Genomic DNA, 24,055 nt, shown 5'->3' on the forward strand with positions numbered 1-24,055 from the left:
TGAATTTAGATTTATATCAGATAAATCCCAAGGCGCCAGAGTGGATAATAATTTTTAAGGAGGAAGTTCACATCCCTTGACATGATTTACAATGAAGTACAAAACAGAAAGGCAGGGAGTTAAAAAAAAAAGGAAGATAATGATAACGATGTTCATATTAGAATCAGAATCAACATAAAAATTGTTGTTCTGGCAAAGTAGCACTATTTCATTCTTATGTGATGCATGTATTATATATGAATAAAATCAAAATAAGGAATTTTATTTTTTTTCAAGATAATTTAGAAATACATTTTTCTTGCCATGTATTGGTTTTGTTTCTTCATTTGTCTTGAATGTTTTGCTTTAAGGCTGATTGAAGAAATATCCAGAAACATGTTTGAAGAAAATTTCAATGATAAGGGGACAATAATTTATTAGCCATTTAGTGATAAATTAAATCATGCTATTCTGCAATTTTATGCACAGGAAGAAGGCTGTTTCTCTCATTTGCCAATTTTTATTTTAGCAGAAAAGGGGTTTTTTGATGACCACACTGAAATATTGTTCTTTTTCGATTAAGGAATTAGTGGACTACCTACGAATTCATTCGCATAGTGCAATTTATGCTACCTCTATGGCTCCTCCTATAGCCGAACAAATTATAAGAGCAATGAAATGTGTCATGGGACTAGATGGGACCACACAAGGTAGGATATTTCACTAACCTGGTGTCGGCCAGTCTTGTTTGTATTGAAAATAGATGAAATTGTCATCATAATAGTATATACTGTAAATGTATTTGGTATCATGAATGAAGATGTTTATTTTTAGACCAAGATATCTGAGTCACATAATTCTCCTTGGAAGATGGTGCATGCCTTGAAGGAAGTTTCATGTTTTACCTTGTCCCTTGCTCATGCCATGTTTTTATTATCTAATTTACATTAAATATACAAATAGTCCTTGATCTACAATTCAGTGACTATTTGAAATTATGATGGCAGTAAACAAATGGTGATTTCAACTGGTCTTTAGAGCTCCAACCATCCCAGTGTCCCCACAGTCACATGATTGTGATCTGGTTGCTTGGCAACTTGTTTGTGCTTATGACTAATTGCAGCACCCCACGATCATGTGATCGTCATTTGCAAGCTTTCCTGCCAGGATCCCCAGAGAGTTTATTGGGAAGCCAGCAGTGAAGGTCATCGATTGCTGGGCTGTGGCGTATGTCTCCCACCTGTGTACTCTCCCCGTCCTCTCCGCACTCACACTGCAACAGTCATTCATACACCTTGCTGATTCTCATATACCCTCCTCAACCTTTTTTTGTTTTGTTTTTTGTGCTGTCTTCAAGTCCCTCATTTTAGGGAAGGATGTTTGGGGGGGGGGGGGTGTTGTCACCTTAGAGTTCTAAAGATCCCTGGAGGAAGATTATTGGACCCATTTCAATCTGATTTCAGACAAGGATCTAGTACTGGGAAAGCTTTGACAATGACCTGCATGGGAATGGGGCAAGCATCCATCCTAGCTCTTTCTGACTTTTCAATGGTTTCTGATACTATCAATCCATTGTATACTTCTGGACTGGCTGTGGGAATTAGAGGTGGGACACATAGTAATACAGTAGTTCTTTCTTCCTCCAGGCCCAGCTCCTCTCGGTGTTAATGGGGAGGGAGGAGTCTAGCTCTAGATTGCTGCTATAGTAGCATATCTCAAGGCTTTACTTCCCACATCTGCATGAAACCATTATAACATTTAAATGCCAGTTGTATGAGGTGCCAGCATAGAACAGAACAGAATATTACTTTTGCACAGTGTCTTCTGTGAGCAGAATTATTGTACCATTTCTAAACTGGCACCACGCCATGGAAACTTAATTTACAGGAAGAGTTTGCAATTGATATTGTAAAAATAGACTGGTTTAAGTGTTTCTGTATATAAACATTCTTGCCAATGGAGGGCAATATTGTCCTGATTTTTCCAATATCAAAGGATTCTCCCCAAGCTTGACAAGTAAATTACAAGTCTTTATTTCAGTACTATTTTTGACAAAAATGCTCTCCTATAACATCTGTGGTGTTGCTGTGAACTCATTGGAACAATGCAGTGGCTCTAATTCACATTACAACACCAAGTGATCATTTGTATGGTAACATTTTTTTTGTGCACAGGCATCTTTATTTGCTTAAATGCTAAGAATGTTTGAAATGTTTAGAATGTACCTGTTCCTTTTTGTTGTTTGAATAAGGCGTGGCTGAATTACTAAAAAGTGCCTTACTTAGCATTGGAGGCATATGGAGGACTCCTAAATGTAAAAAGCTAGTATGGGAGGGGGGAGGCTGTAGATCACCTTTTTCAGACAAATTCTTATAATTGCATTTGCCCTGAGCCACACAACCATATCTGCTCACCCTCCAACTGTCCAGTGGAAAATCAAAATAGCAGCATTTCAAATAGTTTTCTTTTCTTACATGTTCATCACCCTTCAGATTATTTGGTTGTGATGGGGAGATACAACAACGTCTCGACTGGAGAGGGACATTTGAGGATCAGGGTGGCAAACAGAGAACACCTGTGCCACAGTCCCAAAGGAAATACTACAAAGGCACATTTACAATGTTTCTTTGGGCTTGTCGGAGTTAATAGATTCAGAAGAGTTCTGCAAACTTTTGCACATGGGTGGAGCCCAGAGTAGAATAATTCTTGTTGATATTGATAAGTATTTTCCTTGTTCTTTTCTGGACAACGTTTTTAGAAATGATTAGCCATTGCTTTCTCCCTAGAGCCGAGAGACAGTGACTGACTGTCATACAACTGGCTTTGTTTGTAAGACAGGACTAGAATTCACAATCTTTAGTTTATAGCCTGATGCTTTTAACCCAGTGGTGGGTTGCAGGCGGTATGCCCCGGTACGGGTGTACCGGTGCCTGCCTGGAGCACCAGATACCATTCCGGTACGGTGCTCTGGAGGGCCCGCCCGTCATCCTTACCTGTTGTTAAAGTCTTAGGTGCTTCCACGTGCGTGGCGCGTATAGTGTTTGTGCAATGCTCCGCTGAGCAGCTGGAGCATCATGGACGCATTGCTGGAGGGTAAGATGCATGTGCGAGTGTGCGCACGCACTGCACACATTCATGCGGAGGACGCCGGAACCCACCACTGCTTTAACCACTATACTAAATTGACTCCTGTTGATGTAGCTTTTATTAAATCTGACTGATATATAGTGTATATAAAAGGTATTAGATGTCTTTTTCAGAAACTTTTGAATTGGTCTTGCTCTCATTTGCTATTAACAATATTTGATGGGGTGGTAATCTATCTTCGGTTTAATAGTGAGATCAGAAGTTTATTTAATCTCTGGCACAGTGGAGGCTTCAGTTCTGACAAACCAATTTTTATAAAAAGCTTTCTGTTGCAAATATAATCTGCATGTTATCAAGGCAGAGCACATGTTCTCAGTGTATTTCTTAACATTTAGGCAAAACGTAATACTTTTTAATTTTTGTCTGACTCACTTTTGATTTCTTTAAAACTAAGGATCTTTGTCATGGGTAACTACTGTAAGATGGACAAAAAGTTCTTGCTTTGGGCTAGTACTTGTTTTCATGATGTTCTTGAAATAGTCTCAGAGCCAATAAACACCCACCTACCAAATACAATAGTGTATCATCTTGAGAGCAAGTTATTTGCTTATTAGACTTTTACTTGATAGACTGTAGGGTTGTTATGGGATTGTCTCTTTCTGTATCTGTCTCAGGTTTGGAAGAGCCACATTCCATGATTCTCCTCACTGCATCACACCTCAAGTGCCAGGCGTTATCCAGATATGGCAAAAAAAATATATGTCTATCTGGAAGTTTAACTTTGCATCCAGTTAACAGCTAATTGCAGAAACTTCATAGAATCAGTAAGATTAGAAAATCTGCTTTATTGCAGGCAAGGTCATATTTATGCAGAGTTTCTGGCTATTGCAGAGCACAAGAATCAAAGGACACACACCTAAAAAAATTTGCGTGCCAAACTAACAGTAATGCCAGTAGCAACCTGCCCCTGAGCAGGTTGATGGTACTCCCTCTTCTTAGTCACCCCATTCAGCCACATTTTTTTTGGGGGGGGGGGATGTTTTAAGTCAGAACAGTTTATCTGAAACCAACCAGAAAAAAAGATAGAGCTTTTATTATAAGGCCTTTTCTTCCCATTTAAATGGTATATTGTAATAGGAATTACACATTAACAGGAATTATAGTTTTGTAAGATATTTTCTCTATGCCAGTGCCCCATATATAATTCAGAGCTAGTGCCCATTGATAGGAAAGACATACTCTTAACTTTTTAAATAGCTATATTTATAGTAATTACATAAATTCAAGAAGTATTTGTATGTGTGTGGTATATCAATCCAGAATATATTCTTATGAGTTCTGAATGCTCTGTGTGTTATTCCCCACACCTGTCTTCACAATTTACTGTCATACCTGTATCAGTAGAAAGCATATTTGAAATATAAAAATATAGTTCCATCTCTAGGTCATGGGTAAAGCCTGTCTTTATATCAGCACAGGCTCTCTCACAGACATATGGTTCATCCTTAGTGTTTTGGGGGTTATTTTGCACATCCTTTCGGTGACATTGCTTTGTTCGCAAGCCGAGGTAATGCCAGACACTAAGTTGCAGTGAACCATTTATTAACAAGCTAGCATTGAATTACAACAGGCAGAGAAGAGAAGCCGTCTGACGGCTATTTGTAAGACCGCTCTCAGGCAGCCAGCCAATCCATGGCTACGTTTAGCAATCAACGAAACCTGGCTCAGCCCAGGTTGGCAGTCCGAGAACTTAACACTCCTTCCCCCCAGATCGCGCAAGCATAGTCAGACAGATGGGCGGACCGATGGCGGATCCGCTCCAACCTGCGCAGTGCGAGGGACGATACTAATGGAGGAGGAGGAGTGTAGTACATTGTTTGGAAGGAATACAGTCCTGAATTTAAAGGATTTAAGTGTCCTCCCATCACCCAAAAAGAATATAGGTAGAAATTCTTAAATCTCTATTGTCATGTTCTCAGGAACATCGCTCATTTCAAATATATATTTGGGAAGGAGGAGGTGTGGAGGAGATAACTAGCCCTTCCTTTGACTTCAATCCAGATGTGCTCTCAAGTCTTCAGAGCACTAAGAAATTAAAACCTAAGTCCAGCTACAGCTTGAACTTGTAAAAGTGACACATTGAAACCTGCTTCAGGCAAAACACACTCACCATTTCGGCTCCATGTCATGCCCTTGCTAAGTTACCTTGATTTAATGTTGAGCTGCATCTGGCTACGAGTCTGTAATTGTGTTCAAGCCCTGAGGTTTTTCCAAAGTACCTATCACTGTAATATCTGTTCTTGTGTGTTAAAATAGCTCAGCCAAACATGCATATGGGGGGTGGGGGAGGCTTTCAGTTAAGTGTGTGTGGTCTCTCTGACCGCAAAAACACACAAACAAAAATGAGATGAAAGTGGCAAGGCTGAGGAAGGAGCAACTTACATCCTTTTTATCATCTGGTACAGAAGTTCCTCTTTCCTTCTCCGCTTGCCTTTCAAACACGCACACAAATACACACTATCCCTTCGTAATTCCTTCACGTCTGCTCACAATGGTATTGGTGTAAGAAAGGATAAAGCGTGTTTTGTTTATGTCTCAAAAAGAAACAACACTTGCTTGAATGTTTTTACATAAAAACATAACATTTTTCAGGAATGTCATTTTCAGATTTCTGCTGTTTGCTATGCTTTTTTGCTCTCCGGCAGAGATTTTTGGCATATATACAAAGAATGGCCCAAGGAAAATCCAAATATTCTTATGCATAAATTCAGTCAAGACCATGACAATAACATAATTAATTTAAAATGAAGCATAATCTTATAATAACCAGCAATATGGAACAGTTGGAAGAGGCCATTCATGCAATCAGGTCTGACCTTTTCTTCAGTGCAAGAATCCAAGCTAAAGTTTCTCCAAGAAATCCAGCCTTTGTTTGTATCTATCTAGCAAATTGTAATATATCCATTTCCCGGATTATTTGGTTCTACTGTCAAACTGCTCTTACTGTTAGAAAACTTCCTAATATTGGATTGAAAACTGCCTTAAATTACACTTAAAATTAATATTCCATATATTATGCTCTGGGTCAATACAGGGCAGTTGATATCCTTCAGTTGCTTGAATAGTTTGTTCATATTTGTCTCTGATCTCAGTCTTATCAGTTGCTATCAAGATGTCTCTAAACTATACTTTCAACCCACCCCGACCAATATGATATCACAGAATGCAACCCCAAATAAGGATTTCCACGTTGGAAATTCAGGGTCCTGCTTAACTTTATCCGTAACATATCAATTCTCTATGAATGGGATTCCTATAAGGAGTAGCTCTGAAATCTAACCTTCAAATTCTCCTCCCAAGATTTAGTGTCCAGGCTCCTGATCTTTTTCATTGGTTTTTTTTTTTTTTTTTGCACTGTTTGTCACTCTGAATCCTTCTTAAAGAATAATGAAAAGTTTTATTCTTGTGCCAAAACTATATTAAGGTGGAAACAAACCGACATCTTTGAGAATTGTATTGTTTAGTTGGGGAGAAAAGTATTGCTGAAAATATGGGTTTTGTGCACAGCTTCCTGATATTTTCTCTTGGTCATAAATGTCTCTTTAAATGATTAAGGAAGGAGCCTGAGTTTTGAATTTGAAGATGGAGGGAAGGGGTAAGGGAGTAAAGATGGAAGGTTGAAATGTATCTGGTTTAAAACATATGGGCATCTCACACTGGGTAACTGCACACACCTGTATTTGATTTCATATTGCTCTCTACTTATGTCATTACAATTAAAGCAAATGTCAAAGCCATGGAATATGAATAAGGCATTACTGAATTTGTGGCAGACACATTGTAAGTTTTTTTTGATATATTGGTTTTTAAACGCTTAGGTGAGTTACTTCAAAAAAATACTCCATCCTGAAAGGCAACTATATCTCAGAGTTTATGCTTCATTTTTTCATTTGTTTCCTCAAAGGGCTAATATCCAGGTTTCCAAGTAGATACATCTGAGAAATAAAAACATATAATCTGAAAAATTTGGGCCCATTAAATGTCAACCCTGCAGTTAGTATCTATTTCTCCCCTCCTATGAAAGGGGTTAGCTTTATATGCTGTTTCATTCTAGTGCAGTGGACATAGACCTAAGGGCCACATGAGATTTAATCCATTAGCTTGAGGCCCACAACACTGTAGTCTTTTCATACACCAGTACAAAAATTTAAAAAATGAAGCTACTTAAGAACAAGCAGGCTAATAAGGCCCAGTCCTAACTGCAGTAGTATTTTAAGAAGGGATTAACATTGGAGCTATATGGAGCCCTACTTCTCATCCTAAACTATAGAAAGGAGGAGCTACAGCTGGGATGGTACAAGCAGGCCCTGAACTAAGTGTGACAGGGCCAGGATGGACAGCATGACCTGAAGGGACAGGTACAGCCAACAACCCTAAAGTTGAGACCCATTAAACTTGGGTGAAAAGTCACGTCTTTGATCTTGCAATGAAAACAAATTGTCCCTATTTGAGTTATTTCCCACATTTTTCCCCCTGTTTCAAACAACTTTTGCCATAGGCCATCCTGTTCATGTTGGTTTAAATCAGGGACATACGATGACAGGATTTTTATTGGCTTTTTAAAAAAAATGTTGACAGTGCAGGGACACATGGACGCTGTGCCCTTCATAACAAATTAACAGAGCAAAGCAGAAAATAGTCGTGGGAGTACAGCTAGCATAATTCAGGCAGGAGATGAAATGGAGGACCTGGCCTTGTGCCTGGAGGCTGTTCAGATCTGGATGGGGGAAAACACACTTAGATGAAATCCCAGAATGGCTGTGGATGCGCAAGCCAACTGTTTCCAAAGAGTGAAATGAATAAATAAATATATACTCATCCACATAAACACACATGTACATACACACTGCAGTTTGGTACTGTACCTCATTGATTCATTAACAAATCTTGAAACATTCCTCTGTCCAACAGTCAAAGGCACCCTTTAGCCAGGCTCACAAGAGAAAGTAGGGCTGTAACATACTGCATTGCAAGAGAAACAACTTAAAGGAAAGAATGTTGGACAATTGCCTCTTTGTAAATGCAGATCAACCTGGGCAATTTGTGTAGCCAGCAGGAACATAGATCTCTTATGTATGTATATATTTCCAAGTTTTGCCATTTTCTCTATTTTCTCTGAAGATCTCCTAAGAGAAAACACCGTTTTTAAGTATTTAGTTTTGCTAGTATTTTCAACTTTTAAAGCAACATTTTTTTAAAAAATATTTGAAATCTTTAAGCATTTCATTGATCTTAAACATGTTAAGTACACGTTATAGCAGATGGTATTTTTGGAGTGGGGGGAATAACCCCAAGTTGTTGTTTGCATTAGTGGCAGGAAAATTGGGTGGGGACATGAATGGAGTTACTCTGACACAGTTGCTGTTGTTTTGGATCTGTTGCAGAATTTGTCACAATGATGCTGAATAGCAACTCTGAAGAATAATAACCTGTCTATATGATATTTGTGTGTGTGTGTGTGTGCGTGCACGTGCGTACGTACATACATACATACATACATAACAGTGCACCTACCTCCTAGTTAGAGGAACACAAGCAACAGTAAGTTGGCTTGCAGTATAGTCTCTCCCTTAGAAATCTTAAGATTGCATTGAAAGTGAGCATGCTTCCTTGTGCTTATGGCATGCTGGCCAGAATTTGTCAAAACTGACCAATATTGCTTTTACTGTTAGCAGAGAATGTAGATATGGCGCAAATATAACCTAATCTACATTGTCTTTAGATGGTGGAAAGCATTATGTGAAAACCTCAAAAAATTAAAGCCATGATAGGCGATCAGTGTTTAGAGGCCCATCTGGCATGCAGAGATTACAACATGGAAGAATTAGGTAAAAAGTATTAATTAATTAATAATTACTTAACTGAAACAAAATAGATATATGCGGTGTTTGAGAAACCACGAAAAAGAGGATGGGACAACCTTCATTCAAGATCTGTTAGCATCAGATCTTATAAAATCGACAAACACATATGGGGAAAGATGGTGTGAGTGAAAGAAAAAACTAAATTATATTCCAGAAAATATGAATTGGTGGCATCTGTTGTAGATGTATGGAAATAGGAATCCATAGGTTGATGGTAATTCCAATTTATACTCCAAATGATGGGTGGATGCAGTCAGGCATGGATGGATGGTTTTTGTTGGATGATATGGCACTAAGATAAAAACGTGGTCAAGCCATTTGAAGAATAAACATAAATTAATATGGTGATCCGTGAAATACCTGCATTAAAAAGTGTGTTTTAGTTCTGAATATATGGTTTAAACATTGGTCTATACGCACACATGACAAAATAATGAATCAGACAATACAAGTACTAGTAAAAGACTGAGAAAATTAGTAAAGGATGCAAATGTGATGAGTGTTTCTGAAAATGGGACAATCCTTTTTGATAGTTTCAGGAGTGGATTTTGAGAGAAATGGTCATGAAAGTGGATGTACAAATGCTGATAGAATAATAGTGGGTGGTATGTTGATCTAAGCAAAAATGCATATCAGAGTATAGTTCTGTGAATTTTGTTACATGGCAGCAAGTGTTAAATATGCTTTAACTCTATAACTGGTTGAAGTAAAATCTGTAGACAGGAACTTTCAGAATTTACATTACCCCAATTCCACTTTCTTCTCCCTCTACCACCAGGTCAGTCATGACCTTCATTTTGTCTATTGAATCAGGACAACAAAAAGTACTTGACTCTCCAGAATTATTATGACTTTGCAAAGCCAGGTCAAGCATACAGAGCCATGTTAATAACATTCCATGTTGAAGACCCCAAAACAGAGAAAACATGATGCGTTTATTATCTAGAAATGTAAAAAAAATGGCTATAAAGGAGGCAAAAGACAAAAATAGACACACACTGTTGAACCTGTTAACTGCAAAACCATAGCTTTCAACTAACTCTAGTTGTCTTCCTCTTGAACCTAATCCCTATTACAGGTAGTCCTCGATTTACAACTGTTCATTTAGTGACCTTTCAAAGTTACAACGGAACTGAAAAAAGTGACATGATCATTTTTCACATTAAAACCTTTGTGGCATCCTCATGATCTTGTGATCAGAGTTCATTTGCTTGGCAGCTGGTTCATGCTTATGGCTATTACTGTGTCCCAAGGTCATGTGATCACTTTTTGCAAGCTTTTTACAAGCAAAGTCAATGGGAAAGCCAGATTCACTTAATGACCAAGCTACTAACTTAACAACTGTGGTGATTCACTTAACAACTGTGGCAAGAAAGGTCGTAAAATGGGGCAAAACTCACTTAACAAATGTCTCACTTAACAGCAGACACTGGGCTGAATTGTGGTCATAAATTGAGGACTACCTGTACAGAGTTGAATTATTCTATCTGCTTACTCTCTTGCTAAATCATGACTGTTGCTATACTCAAAAACTCTATGCTAAAAAAATCCTATTAACTTCTACATTCCTTAATTTCTTCCATAACCTCCCCCCTTTGGTAAATGAAAGGAGCATTCAGCAGATCATTTCATTTAGATGTCATTCACACAGGGTGAAGATCAGTATCTTTTTTTGGCAGATTATTTTTTTTTTAAAGCTAGCACAGCCTCTGAAATGCCATTCTACGCCCATAGCTACTCATCCATCTCAACCCCAGGCTTCCAATAGTCGATTCTATCACAAGCTACTGTACCTTTTTATGCTTATGGGGAATGTAGGTGGTAGATCTGGAGGCCAAAAATAATAAGAAGAGGAATTGAATAATCAGTGGCAATGTTGCAAACATCATCACCCCACAAACATAGCATATAGCCAGGAAATAATCCAGCTCCATAAAGATGTGACAGTGAACATTGCTGTGACAGCATTCAATAGGTGCAACTGGAAATTTCCAAAAGTCTACAGCTTTCATGTTGTTAAAAAAAAAAGTGGTTTTCTAAGATTAAGATCTTTTCCTGGAAGAGGGGAACTTGTGGTTAAGAAGCCCCTTATGGCTCTATATGTGACATTTGGGCTCCTTGATTTCTTTGTGGTTGCCCTAGATTCATACTTCAGAAGAGTTATTTTTGACCACATCCTTGCATATGCTAACTACTAGGGTCAAGCATTGTAAGATCATGGCAGCTGCCTTGCTCCTTTATTCCATATGTTCCTTATAGACTTTTATTGTTGTTCTCTTTATTTTAATTCAGCTAAGACATAAATAATTCCAAAGTATTCTCATTAAAAAAAACTTCCAAGCTGAAAAAGAATGAATGTCCACCATTATTTTTATAAGGAAAAAAAAAACCCTAGACTTCTGTTAGTTCTTGGTTAAACCATTGCCCAAATTTGTCTTTTTTTTCTATTTGGGGGATGTATGATTAAAATGTTGTATGAATTGCTTGAGTTACCCTCTTTCAGTATTGAGATTCTTCCTAGGAATTTCTAGAAGAGCATTCCCCAACTTGATGTGATTCCTGTCATCTTTAACTAGCACATTATTTAGCTGTGCTGGCTTGGGATGAAGAGAGTTGAAGTTCAGCCCATCCAAGGGGAACTAATTAAAGAAGGCTGCTATAGAATATGGCTATCTGGATGTCAATAAATACATCCCACTTGCGTGAAACAATTTACAAGAATTGAGGCTGCAGTTCTGTGCCCTATTACTTAAAAGAAAGTTTTTTGAATTCAGTAGGACTTACTCCTGACAGGTAGATATATTTGGGATTGTGTTATTAGATACCATGTACTAGTTAGATATCAGTATCGTCACCTCAACTGACAAGGTTTTTTTAAAAAACTTCTGATAATTTTAGGGTAATTGTATGGGTTATCTTTTAGGGTTTTTTCCTTCCTTTCTTTCAGTTTAGGAATATCTTTGTTTCAGTGGTGAAATTCATTTTTTTTAACTACCAGTTCTGTGGACGTGGCTTGGTTGGCATAGCAGGGGAAGGATTCTGCAAAATCTCCATTCCCACCCCACTCTGGGGCCAGCCTGTGGTGCCATTTGCCGGTTCTCCAAACTACTCAAAATTTCCAGAACCTGCTGGATTTCACCCCTGCTTAGTCTGCATAGAAAATAACCTTCTGATCTATTTAGTGTAATTTGCATCGGATGGTAGTTACTGCTTAAGGATAGATTTTTCTGACTTTAAACTATTCTTATCTCAGTCTTATCAGTTACTATCAAGATGTTTCTAAACTATACTTTCAACCTACCCTGACCAATATGATATCACAGAATGCAACCCAAGAAAAGGATTTCCATGTTGGAAATGCAGGCTCCAGCTTAACTTTATCTGTAACGTGCCACTTCCCTATGAGTAAGATTCCTACAAGGAGTAGCTCAGTTGCTGAAGGAACATATTATCCAATGCTCTGAGCAATGTTTTTTCAAACTTAGCAACTTTAAGATCTGTAGACTCTAGAGTTGAAGTCCCACATCTTAAAGTTGCCAAGTATGGAAAACATTGCTGTAGATGTTGAATTGTGGCACCAAGAAGCCACCTTTAGCTAATAAACTCTATGGTAAAAGGAACTTGGAATTAGATTTCAGCAATATCTAAAAAGTTTCTGTTTATTGATTTATCTTGGGGAGGTGGAGTTTTAAACATTTCTCCCAAATCATGTGATCATATTTCTGATAGAAGAGAATATTTTGTAGCTCAGGGGTTGAAATGAGGGGTTCTTGATCATATCCATGTGCAACAGCTATATGCACCGACCAAAGTAACACAAAATAAAGGACAGAAATAAGTACCACGATTTTTGGTTCATAACTGTCCCAATTAACAGTTGTCTCTTAATTAAGTGTATATGATTAGTGGTATATGTGTCTTAGTGGCATATAAGTGCTTTGAAAATCAGAGGATGTTAAGTACCTTATTTCTCAAGCCAAAGTAGATGAAAGGAAGTTTGACCAAGATTGCACTAATTACTGATTTTTAAATAACAACATCAAAAATGAAATATAAAGGAATGCCAAATAGTCTGGCTTGACATTGGGCCTAAAAGAAGTGCTAATTACAAAGAGCAGCAGAGACATTGTAAAATAATAATAATACTTGCCAGGGTGGAGCAGGATGTGCTTGTGGATTGCTTCTCTAGAAAGAATGAATTGCTATAATGGCAATTGTCAAAGTGACATCCTTAAAGAGAAATATTCAGTCAAGACTGTTTAAAAAATTCAGGGATGCCACAGGAACTGTTGTGTGATGTGCAAAGGCTGCCTCTTAAGCTCTTGCAAAATGCTTAGGTCTATTTGTTTAGTAGTTAGCATTAAACGTAATCCAGCAAAAGTATTCTAGAGGATGAAAATGCTAGCAAGAACACCACATTGTCAAGGGAAGATGAAATACATTTTATCTCCAATAAAAAGTATAGTTTTTTTAATGGCCTGAATTTATTCCAAAACTAACTTTGTCCATTTGTGATATTCCTGGATTCTAGAATATGTATCTTCTCCATAGTGAGGAGAGGAGTATCCAGGATGGGTTGACCTCGTCCTCTCGTTGATTGGGCTGAGTCAGATAAGCTCTTTGGGCCACGCCCTGGTCACCAGGTACTACCCAGTTATTGACTCAGCCCTCAACTGGGCGGTTGTGCCATCCTGGAACTCCTGAGAATCCTAAGGAAAAAAACTAGAGACTTTTTAAAAAGGCGCAAATACTACCATCAACTGCCTGAGTGAGTATCTGGAGACTCACAGAAAGTCTGGTGCGGTTAGGGGCAGTCGCCATTAGCCCCCAGGGCCAGCACACAGTTTTAGTAAAATCATATAGATATCGTATCACATGGAGAACTTAACTTCAAGATTAAAGAGTGAAAAACTCAGAACCAATCAGAATAGTGCTTGTGTATTTCTTATTCTTATCTTACTCTTGTTTAGACTGCTTTACAGAAAGATTCAAGAGTACTTTAGTCTACTGGGTAAGACACATATGCCGCTGACAGAGCATATCTATCCATCTCTCACACATTTTATCCTGCACATTCTGAGATGCTCAGGACGACTTGCATGGGTTAATCGTATTTTACTTTCACAATGCCTGTAATAAATACAGGTAGTCCACAACTAACAACAATACCTTGAGTGACTGTTCAAAGTTACAATGGCACTGAAAAGAGTGACTTGTGACTGTTTTTCACAGTTATGACCATTGCACCATCCCCACGATCATATGGTCAAAATTCAGATGCTTCGCAACTGGTTCATACTTAGGGCTGTTGCTATGTCCCAGGATCATGTGATCACATTTTGCAACCTTCTGACAAGGAAAGTCAATGTTGAAGCCATATTTACTTAACAACCCATTTACTAACTTGCCAACTGCAGTGATTTTCTTAACAACTGTGGCAAGAAAGGTCGTGAAATGGGGCAAAACTCACTTAACAAATGTCCCGCTTAACCACAGAAGTGTTGGGCTCAGCCAAAGGCTACCTGTAATCTTAGAAAATAGCCTTGGCTCTGAATATCCCTCTGATGGTATGCTGTAAATCCCAGTGTATGAACCAAGACGCTATTCACAAGCTTAGTTCCACAAATCATTTCTCTATGCTGATTTTGTTATATAGTTATTGTCAGGATAGCACATTTGCAACACCATATACAGTACAAGGGGCAGGGCCTTAATTTCTGGCTGATAACCACTGAACTAAACCAAAATTCCTTAATCGTGGAAAGTAATTACAGTCCTTGATCCTAATCAGAAATAGTGTTCAGCAGCTTAGCTGCACATATCAGCATAAGGTAGACATATGCTGAGCCAGGTAACAGCTATAATGACTATGAAAACACTAGAAAAATATGCTCCATGGCCAGAGGGCAAATAGAGCTCCTCTCTCTACATCTTTATATCAGCCATACTTTTTGCAAAGCTCATGCACCTGCTTTGAATTCTTTGTGCACGCACAGCCATTGCACAGAAGAAATGCTTTGTGCATCCCTAATACATGCAAGTAGCCTTAAAGTTAGGATCATTTATTTGACTGTTCGGTATTATGATGGCAGTGAAGGGACTTGTGACCAGTCATCAAAGTTCCAGCCCTTGCAGCAGCCCCGCAGTCATGTAAACAAAATTTAGCTGCTTAGCAACCTGTTTGCACTAATGACTGGTTGCAGCATCCTGCGGGCACATGATCTTGGACCTTCCTGCCAGCTTCCCAGAAAGTCAGTGCGGAAAGCTGGCAGTGAAAATCACAAGTCACTTGAATAAATCTTCTCTCTACTGATCTTTCTTCACTTGCACGCATCTGTACCTTCCTTTCTCAGCCTACCTGCTGAATACATGCATGCATTCATCAATAACCTTTTTTTCTGGGCGTCCCTGTGCACCCTCTGCACCCTATCTCTCTGGTCTCCTTGTAGTCACACACACATACATATGCCCTGTACCCTATTTCCCCTTTCTCCTTGTGTTCATTCGCATGCATACTCTGCCCTCTTTCTGTTGTGGCCCCCTAGCAGAGCTGGCAGCAGTGTCAGACAATGAGGAGGTTGGGGAGGAACATGGACCAGTCCTAGGGGTTGAAGAAAGCTCAGACAAGGGCTCTGTGTCAGAGGCAAAGAGGGAGATAGACATCAGCGAGGCAGAGGAACAACTGGAACCTGTTCCCAGTGTGCGCAAGCGCAGAGCTGCCAGAAGATAAGAACAAGTAAGAATGCAGGGTCGAGTTAAGAGTAAAGCCACACCTTGCAGGTGATTGGCCCCTCCCATAGGAAACAAAAGAGGAGCGAACTGGGAGTGGGCTTTTGCAGGAAGCAATTCGTTAATTCGATCGTGTCATGAGTGGAAAGTTCTGTTTGTAACTATAAGAGACACTGTGCCACGTTTGGCCTTACCTTATGTTTGGAGACTAGTTATTTGGCAGCTCACCAAACGAGATAAGGTTCGTATTTGATAAACATTCCTCTGAAAAACTGTTTGCTAAGCCTTTCTGACTGTGAATGAAAGCAATTCACAGTCGTGTAAATAAAAAGGGGTTGGCCAGGACCAAGACTCTGCTTCTTGCTGTTTAACACTTTACCTGGCTTCCCTGCACATGTATACATGCATGAACTCATCCTGCACCTTCTCCTCTGCCTCCCTGACCATACGCCACACTGTGACACCATCGCATACACCCTAATTCACATGTGACTTCCACAGGCTGCCTCCACTTCCCTGCAGTATCTCCCGAGCTCCTTACCTGGAACTCTCTTCGCTCTCCACTTAACAACCCACATACTGTATCTTGGGGTTACTGCACCAATTGGGACTGCCTCAATTTCCCTCACTAAGCAATGCATTCTTGTGACATCAAGTTTTATGACCACATAACTTAGCGATGACAATCCCAATCCCAATTGCCCTCATAAGTCAAGGACAAGTACACATCTCAGGAATAATGAAAAAGGCAAGTATTTTTAAAGTGGCTATTTTTAATGTATTGGTTATTCAAATACTTTCTACTGTGTTCACCGCTACCTGTAGTTAATCCTAAAACATGTATCAAGCCACCTCATCTGCCTGTTGAAAAATTTATTTTAATGACCAGGAAGCAACAGTTATTGAAATACAGAGCAACTAAAATGGTTTGAAATTCATAAATGAGGTTATCAACATTAATTAATGTGTTTATTTATTTATCATATTTATATCATTGCAATTTTACATAGACTCCCAACAGCTCAAAACAATAACAATGAGAGCTTTATGAAATAAAAGTAACAGAATAGATAAACCTAAAATCTGAAAAGCATTACTAGAAAGTCATGTGATACTTACTCAGGCGCTGGCATAGGCATCGGCCAAAGTTACAAATGCTATCAATTGTCCTTTACTCAGGCCTGAACTCTGTTCGATAAGGTCTAGGTAATTCATTTATTCTAGGGTGCCTCATAGTTCATCCTGAATCACTGTCTCCACAGCCTTTACCTTTATGTAACTAAGAGAAGATTGAAGACCGGATAGTAATTGTCCAAAACTTGTAAAATCTGGAAAGGTCCACAGGATAAAACTGCCCCTTCCAACTACTTATTGAAAGCAGTTAGTGAACAATAGTAAGATGAAACTCATATATTTTGAACACATAATGCTAAGTCATTGGAAGAGTCTGATGCTTGAAAAAATTGAAGGCAATCAGAAAGAGGCTGACAGAAAGATAGGTGGCTAGATACTATCAGTGATGAAATATGTTACGAGTGTACAAGAACTTAGAGAAGCAGCTACTGACAGACAGTTCCGGTGAAATGATATTCAGTGGGTCACAAAAAGTTGAAAGTGACTGAATAACAATTCCATCAGTTCAGTATTTTCATCTGTAAGATGCAGTATGGTCCTGGAAAAATGTTCTGCTAGCCAATTTCAGTTGTACAGCATTGAAAGTTATATTGAAAAAGATGACATCTTGTTGCCTTGCTCCTTCAAAATCTTTTTCATATTCCAAAAGAATAAATGACTCCTGGGATAGCACAAGCTCAGACAAGTGGAACGGGAATTTAAGGGTGTCAATGGTCTTGGCAATGGTTCTGAGATCAGATTTAGATAGATTTGCATATTCTGAACAGTGGTGGGTTATGGCCGGTATGCCCCGGTACGGGTGTACCAGTACCTGTTGGGAGCCCCAGGTACTGTTCCGGTACGGTGCTCCAGAGGGCCTGCCCACCCGCCATCCTTATCTGTATTTGACCCAACCGGGCCATTTGCGCATGTGCAAGGAGCATAGGCGCCTGTGCAATGGCGATGAGAAGCTGGAGTGTTGCGGGCGATGAGTGCGCATGCAGCACATGCGTACATGGTGGATGCCCGGCCCCATCACAGCATATCAATTGCGACGGGATCCAGAATCCACCACTGATCCTATCCAAGTTTATTGTATTAGAGCAGTATAGAGATAGGTGGTAATTATCCTGGGAGTTCAATATTTTTTCTGAACATCTAAATATTTCTAATGTGTTTTTCAGTAGAGTTGAGAAACATTCTCTATTTTTGAGAAAATAGAATCTGTAATTTGAGAATTGTTCTATTAAAAGAAATTTGTCAAACAGAGTATGGAACCTCTCCATTAGTAAAATTCTTTTTCTTCCCTAAAACGGTTTAAGCATGTTGTCTAAAAATGCTTTAATTTCTAAAATAAACATGTGGAAAAAAGATTGGACAAATGGGAAATTAGTTCTGAGGAGAAAAATGTGTTGTTCTTCTATGTGCTTATATGATTGCTGAATCCTCTTTTAAAAAATCTAAAGGTTGAATACCTGCCTCACTCGGTCTCATCATTACTGCTGTTTTGCCTGATAATTTTAGGCAAATTTCTTTGTTGGAAATAATTTCATGAATCCATTTTACAATTTACACCATACGTTTCAGAACTGATGAGCTCTTAATTTGTTTCAAAAAAGTGTTTTGTTCATTCGTCTTTTTGTAATGTAAATATCTATAGTTCTGTTTTTGTCTTTAGATAACAAGTGTATTTTTCTGAGTTCTGTAATTCATTGATTCTTTCAGGACGTCAACGAATTAGTCAGCTAGCAGAAAATACAAGGTACTTCAGAAGAAGATTGCGTGAATTGGGCTTCATTATTTATGGCAATGATGATTCTCCAGTTGTGCCTTTACTTCTTTATTTACCTGGTAAAGTTGGGTAAGTTCATTCCTCTTGCACAAAAAACTGTATAAAATTTTCAGAATATAATTTTTAAACTCAGTTCATTTGTAATTATTTTTAAAAGCTGTGAGATGAACATAGGTCTATAGCAAATTGGGGCTTTTCCTTATCCTCCCTCCATGCAATCTTGTGGGAAAGAGCAGGCTGCAAGTTCTCTTTTTATGTTATTTCAGCAGTGGGTAAGTTCTCACTTGTTACATGATTAAAAATAATGAATAGCCTTCAGCCAGAATGAGAGTCTCATCCTAATGGGGATGAATTTCCCAAAAAGGACAGGCTTTTTTTTATTACTAAGCTTATCAGCCTTTTAAAGATTTACACTGCGTATAATTTGGCACATCAGTAAGGCTAACCCAAGGTAGTGGAAGTTGGCAGGGAGAAGGATGATGGATGGATGGATGGATGGATGGATGGATGGATGGATGGATGGATGGATAGATGATAGATAGATAGATAGATAGATAGATAGATAGATAGATAGATAGATAGATAGATAGGAGAAAGAGATGAGATGCAACAGACAGATGAGAGAGTAATCTCGCCTCAAATTCAGTGCATTTATTAAATAATCCTTTGGAGAGGAATCAGAAATGATTAGTTAACTGCATATGGAAGCCACAATTAGACAATTTAATTAAAACCTACCAAGTTTGGTTTGCTAAAAGCAAGCCTGGGGAAGGAAAGTGAGACCTGGAGCCCCTTTTTGTTTATTCATATGCCATTGGATTGTTAAAGTTTACTAAATCTACCAAATAAATGTTTTTGAATGTCCATGCCACACATACACAGTAATACAAGAAACAACTAATTGCAGCTGTAATCCTACTGGGTTTTTTTAATTAACATTTATTCTTATATCATCAGAATATTATGTATATGTTTTTGGTATTATTTTTGCAATTCTTATTCTTTGTTTTTTTTAAAATATATAATGCCATTTTAAGAAAATAAGTTCTGTTTCATTTCATTTCCTTACTCAGGGCTTTTGCAAGACTCATGTTATCCAAAAACATTGGTGTGGTTGTAGTTGGCTTCCCAGCTACCCCAATCACAGAATCCAGAGCTCGGTTTTGTGTATCCACTGCTCATACACGGGAGATGCTAGACACGGTAAGCACAGAGATAGACTTACAAAACGAACTTCTCTTCCTGAAGGGGCTTGGGAGAAGCCTCACTAGATTTCTCCTCTTTGTTGTCTCTTGTAATTTTGCCTTCCTTATTTAAGCTTCATTTGATCACAGAGCCTTTGGAGTTCTTAAGTTAGATAATTAGAAACATCAGAACACACTGCTGCTAGAAAGATAGGAAGTATAGATTAAACAGTGTATTATATTGAACCCACTTGAATTAGGTTTTAAGTTTTTGTAGAATTCTTAAATTGTCAAAGTGGAAAGGGAGCAGATTATAAAATGTATATATTATTTTATGAATGATGGGAGTAATACCCTTCAGAAATCCAGAAATCCTGTTAAGATAAATTAATATACTTGGCCAATAAAGAATTCTATTCTATAAATATTCACAACATTATGGACAATAGATAAAAATACATTTTATATTTTTGTTCTCATCAATAGTGGAATTTATGACTTAATACTATCAGTTATTAATCAAGAACCTAACATAACCGAATTTCTGACTTCCTGTTGCTTTTTCATTGACTTTGTTTCTGGAAAGCTGGTAGAGAAGGTTGCAAATCGTGATTGTGTGACTCTGGGATATTGTGAAGTCCAAAATTTCAAGAACAAAATGGTTATGGCCATTCATACAGCAATCATTAAAAGTTATTGTAGAGTTCAGTCAATAATGCCTATGCCTGCATGGCTCCAATAGTCATGTAATCAAAATTTGGGCACTTGACATCCTGTCCACACTCTCTAAAAAATTATTGATCTCTGATAGCAATTTAAATCATTTTTTGCTTCTTAATTTCAATTCTTATAGGTCACTTCCCTTACAATGGTATCACTACAATGGCATCAATTTTTATGGTATTGGGGCAGATTTGAGAAATAGTATCGTGGCCTCAGTTTCCTGAGGTTTCCAAGGAATAATTAAAGAGAGAGTAAAGTTAATGAGAGATTCTTAGCAGAAAAAAACTATGCTGCTTGAGGAAAAACTTGTCAAAATGTGATTAAATAATAATTCTATCGCATCTCTTAAAGAGAAGGGCCACAATCTAATTGTTTATAAATTTTCTGTTTGACTATATTGTCCTGATGAACTTAGAACTTTAAATAAAATTTATAATAATTTATTGTCCAAATAGTTGGATTTTCTGGTTTTGTTATTCTTCTGCTTATTCTTAAAAGACACCTAATGATCTTAAACCCAATATGTTTAATAAAATTGGAAAGTCCATGTCCCAAATTCAATTAATGAATTAAAGAACTGTAATGTACTATAAGGCCTATTAAAGAATTCTATATTTGCTAGAGCCAGTCAGAACCTATTCTCTGAAGTAATTTGAAAATAAAAGAGCCCTGAATTTTATGCTGTGAATCAATAGGAATTACCTCACTGGTCTATTAGTTTTGTGTGGAAGGCAAGCACATACTTTGGCCACAAAAAAAAGGATTTGTATGTTTTAAAAAATCAGTACTATAACCATATAATTCATCCAAAGTGTTTGGACACAGTACGGCTGCTTTCTTTTTTTTTCTTTGCTTTTTCATACTTTTAATTGTATTTAAACCTTCAAATAAAAACATTTGTTTGATAAAAATGCACACTGTTGAACTATGACATGGACTTAACATAATTCGAACTATATTAGTCATTATTATTCCCTTCCTAAAATGGAAAGATATCACAAGAGTTTTCTCAAATATCTGCATAGACCTCCTGAATATGCTTTCTTCCTTTTTTTTAAGCAAGAAGGGACTATCCAAGAACCAACATTTTAAAAAGAAGGTCACCAGAAATGCATTTGTAATTTTTAAAAATTAATCCTACAGCCATATAATGTTTTAAAGAAAAACTGATGTTTGTATTCCTTTAGGATTACAGAACCATAATAAAGGTCACTTTTCAAATCACTATTCCCACAGTAGACCTTTTACAGTGTGGCGGGTACAATCACTCAATCAATTAGGCCAGACTTCCTTTCCTGTCCCATCTTCCTTTCTTTTGTCTCTATACTTATTTCTTCATGAGTGTTACGGAAAGTATTTGACCTCATGGTTGAGGTTTCATAAGACCAATGTCCTCATACAACCAAAAGAACAAAAAGGAGGGGTGGGGGGAACCCACTGTACTGGCAAGAGTCTATCTGCTATGGTGGCCAGAGCAAAAATGATTAGTGGGGATTAGAATCCTGCATCCCGGAGGGAAGGCACTAATCCTGTAGGAAGCCAGGTGGAGCCAAGCAAGGGTGCTGAGCCTACAGTGTTCCTCCTCCTTGCCATCTAGAATGCCTGCATAAAAAGCTTCTCTATGGAAAACACCACCTCCCTATTAGATGACCTTGATCCAGATTCAGCCTACCTCAGCCACAGCCTAGCAATGTTGTGGAACGTTTGCTGTAAGGAAAAATCCTCAATAACTCAATAAGCCATCTTCAAGATGGAGCAAGGAAGATGCAGGGAGCCACATCGGATATGCATGTATTTTGATTTATAATAGTACAGTGCTGTAATAGCAATAGCAGTAGACTTATATACCGCTTCATAGGGCTTTCAGCCCTCTCTAAGCGGTTTACAGAGAGCCAGCATATTGCCCCCAACAATAGGATGGAAGGCTGAGTCAACCCTGAGCCGGTGAGATTTGAACCGCTGAACTGCTGATCTAGCAGTAGCCTGCAGTGCTGCATTTAACCACTGCGCCACCTCGGCTCTTAATGTTTTTTCGTAATGTTTTTCCAGATCTTTTAATTTAGTTCAATACTAATATTAAACACATACTCATATACAATGTTTCCCCCCCTCCCCCCAAATATGTTAATGCTGCTTAAAAGGCAGGTAAAGAAAAACAAAGTTATGGAAATAGCATGTAGAAAAGTGGAAAATTTATGGAAATTAACCAAAGAGAGAAGCAACCTGGAATTAAGGAGAAACTTCCTAACAATGAGGACAATTAGCCAGTGGAATAACTTTCCTTCAGAAATCACAGGTGCTTCATCACTGGAAGTTTTTAAGAAGAGACTGGACAACCACTTGTCTGAAATGGTATAGGTTCTCCTGCTTGAGCAAGAGGCTGGATTAGAAAACCTCCAAGGCTCTGTTCTGTTCTATTCTATTCTATTTTATTCTATTCTGTTCTATTCTGACAGAGTATTCTGGATATGTGTTGTGCTCATGCTTTTCAAGACTATGACTTTTCATCAAGACCAGAACTATGCAAAATTCTGCTTATCCAGGGGAGATTATTAGATCCAGGGGTGGGCTACTATAGGCTTGTCTGGGTTCGGTTATGGCCGGTTCAGAGAATCTCCAAATCCCACCCGTGGCTGGTCCCGCCCACCCTGCTCCTCCCACCCCACCCCAGAGTCTCCACATCACCCATTTTGGATGCAAGATAACTGCAGGGCCCATGCAGAGACTCGGGGAGTGGGGGACAACGGGCCTCCTGAAAGTTTTCAAAATTCCAAAAAAGCTCGTTTCCGACCAAAAGAGGTCCTCCGGAGCCCAGGAGAGGCATTTTTGTCCTCTCAGTGGCTTGAGGAAAGCCTCCAGAGCCTGGGGAAGGTAAAAACGCCCCCCCCCCCTGCCATGGTGCAGAAGGCTGACTAGGCCACGCCCACCATGGCCACGCCCACCCAGCAAGCAGGCAGAGACCCCGTTGCAGAAATTTTTGAAGTCCACCCCTGGTTAGATTTCATCAAGGAGATAGAAGCAGCTCTCAGAAACCAAAAGAAACTTGTAAATGCATGATTTATGTAGAACCTCTGAAAAAAATGGAATGAGTTATTCATAACAGTTCAACATTAAATGCCATACTAGAAATAGTGTGTGTCTTTTTTGTGTCTTTTTTGTTAAAATGCTAAGTATGCCTTTCTAATACACTGAAATTGCATTTCAGGTCCTGAACGCTCTGGATGAACTGGGTGATTTTTTGTGTCTGAAATATTCCCGGCACGCTAGGTCATCTCGTCCTGAACTGTACGATGAAACAAGCTTTGAACTTGAAGATTAAGTTTCCCTCCCATGGAGAAACTGTAATGATGTTACAAAGAGGAGATGGGGATCTCAACAATAGGAATGCATTTCTCTTTTTCTAAGGACAGTTTTTGCTTCACAGTTACCTGATCCAAGAGAAGCGTTTTATGTCTGTTTTTACCAGATTGGATTCTGTCTGCAAAGGACTAGAATATTGTTGCAGTTCTCTCACAAGGAAATAC

General features: G+C 38.5%; 1 protein-coding gene across 1 annotated transcript in view; it reads left to right on the forward strand.

Moving 5' to 3' along the window:
- SPTLC3 (serine palmitoyltransferase long chain base subunit 3) overlaps window positions 1-23,850 on the forward strand; it is a 45,220-nt gene extending 21,370 nt beyond the window's left edge. Inside the window, exons 8-11 of the mRNA XM_032214493.1 lie at window positions 563-689; window positions 18,558-18,693; window positions 19,698-19,827; window positions 23,737-23,850. Of these exons, the coding sequence (XP_032070384.1) occupies window positions 563-689; window positions 18,558-18,693; window positions 19,698-19,827; window positions 23,737-23,850 (507 nt within the window). The remainder of the gene's footprint in view (window positions 1-562; window positions 690-18,557; window positions 18,694-19,697; window positions 19,828-23,736) is intronic.
- The last annotated feature ends 205 nt before the right edge of the window (window positions 23,851-24,055 follow it).

Source organism: Thamnophis elegans, chromosome 3 (genome assembly GCF_009769535.1).
Source record: "Thamnophis elegans isolate rThaEle1 chromosome 3, rThaEle1.pri, whole genome shotgun sequence".
In the NCBI taxonomy this organism is placed as follows: Eukaryota; Metazoa; Chordata; class Lepidosauria; order Squamata; family Colubridae; genus Thamnophis; species Thamnophis elegans.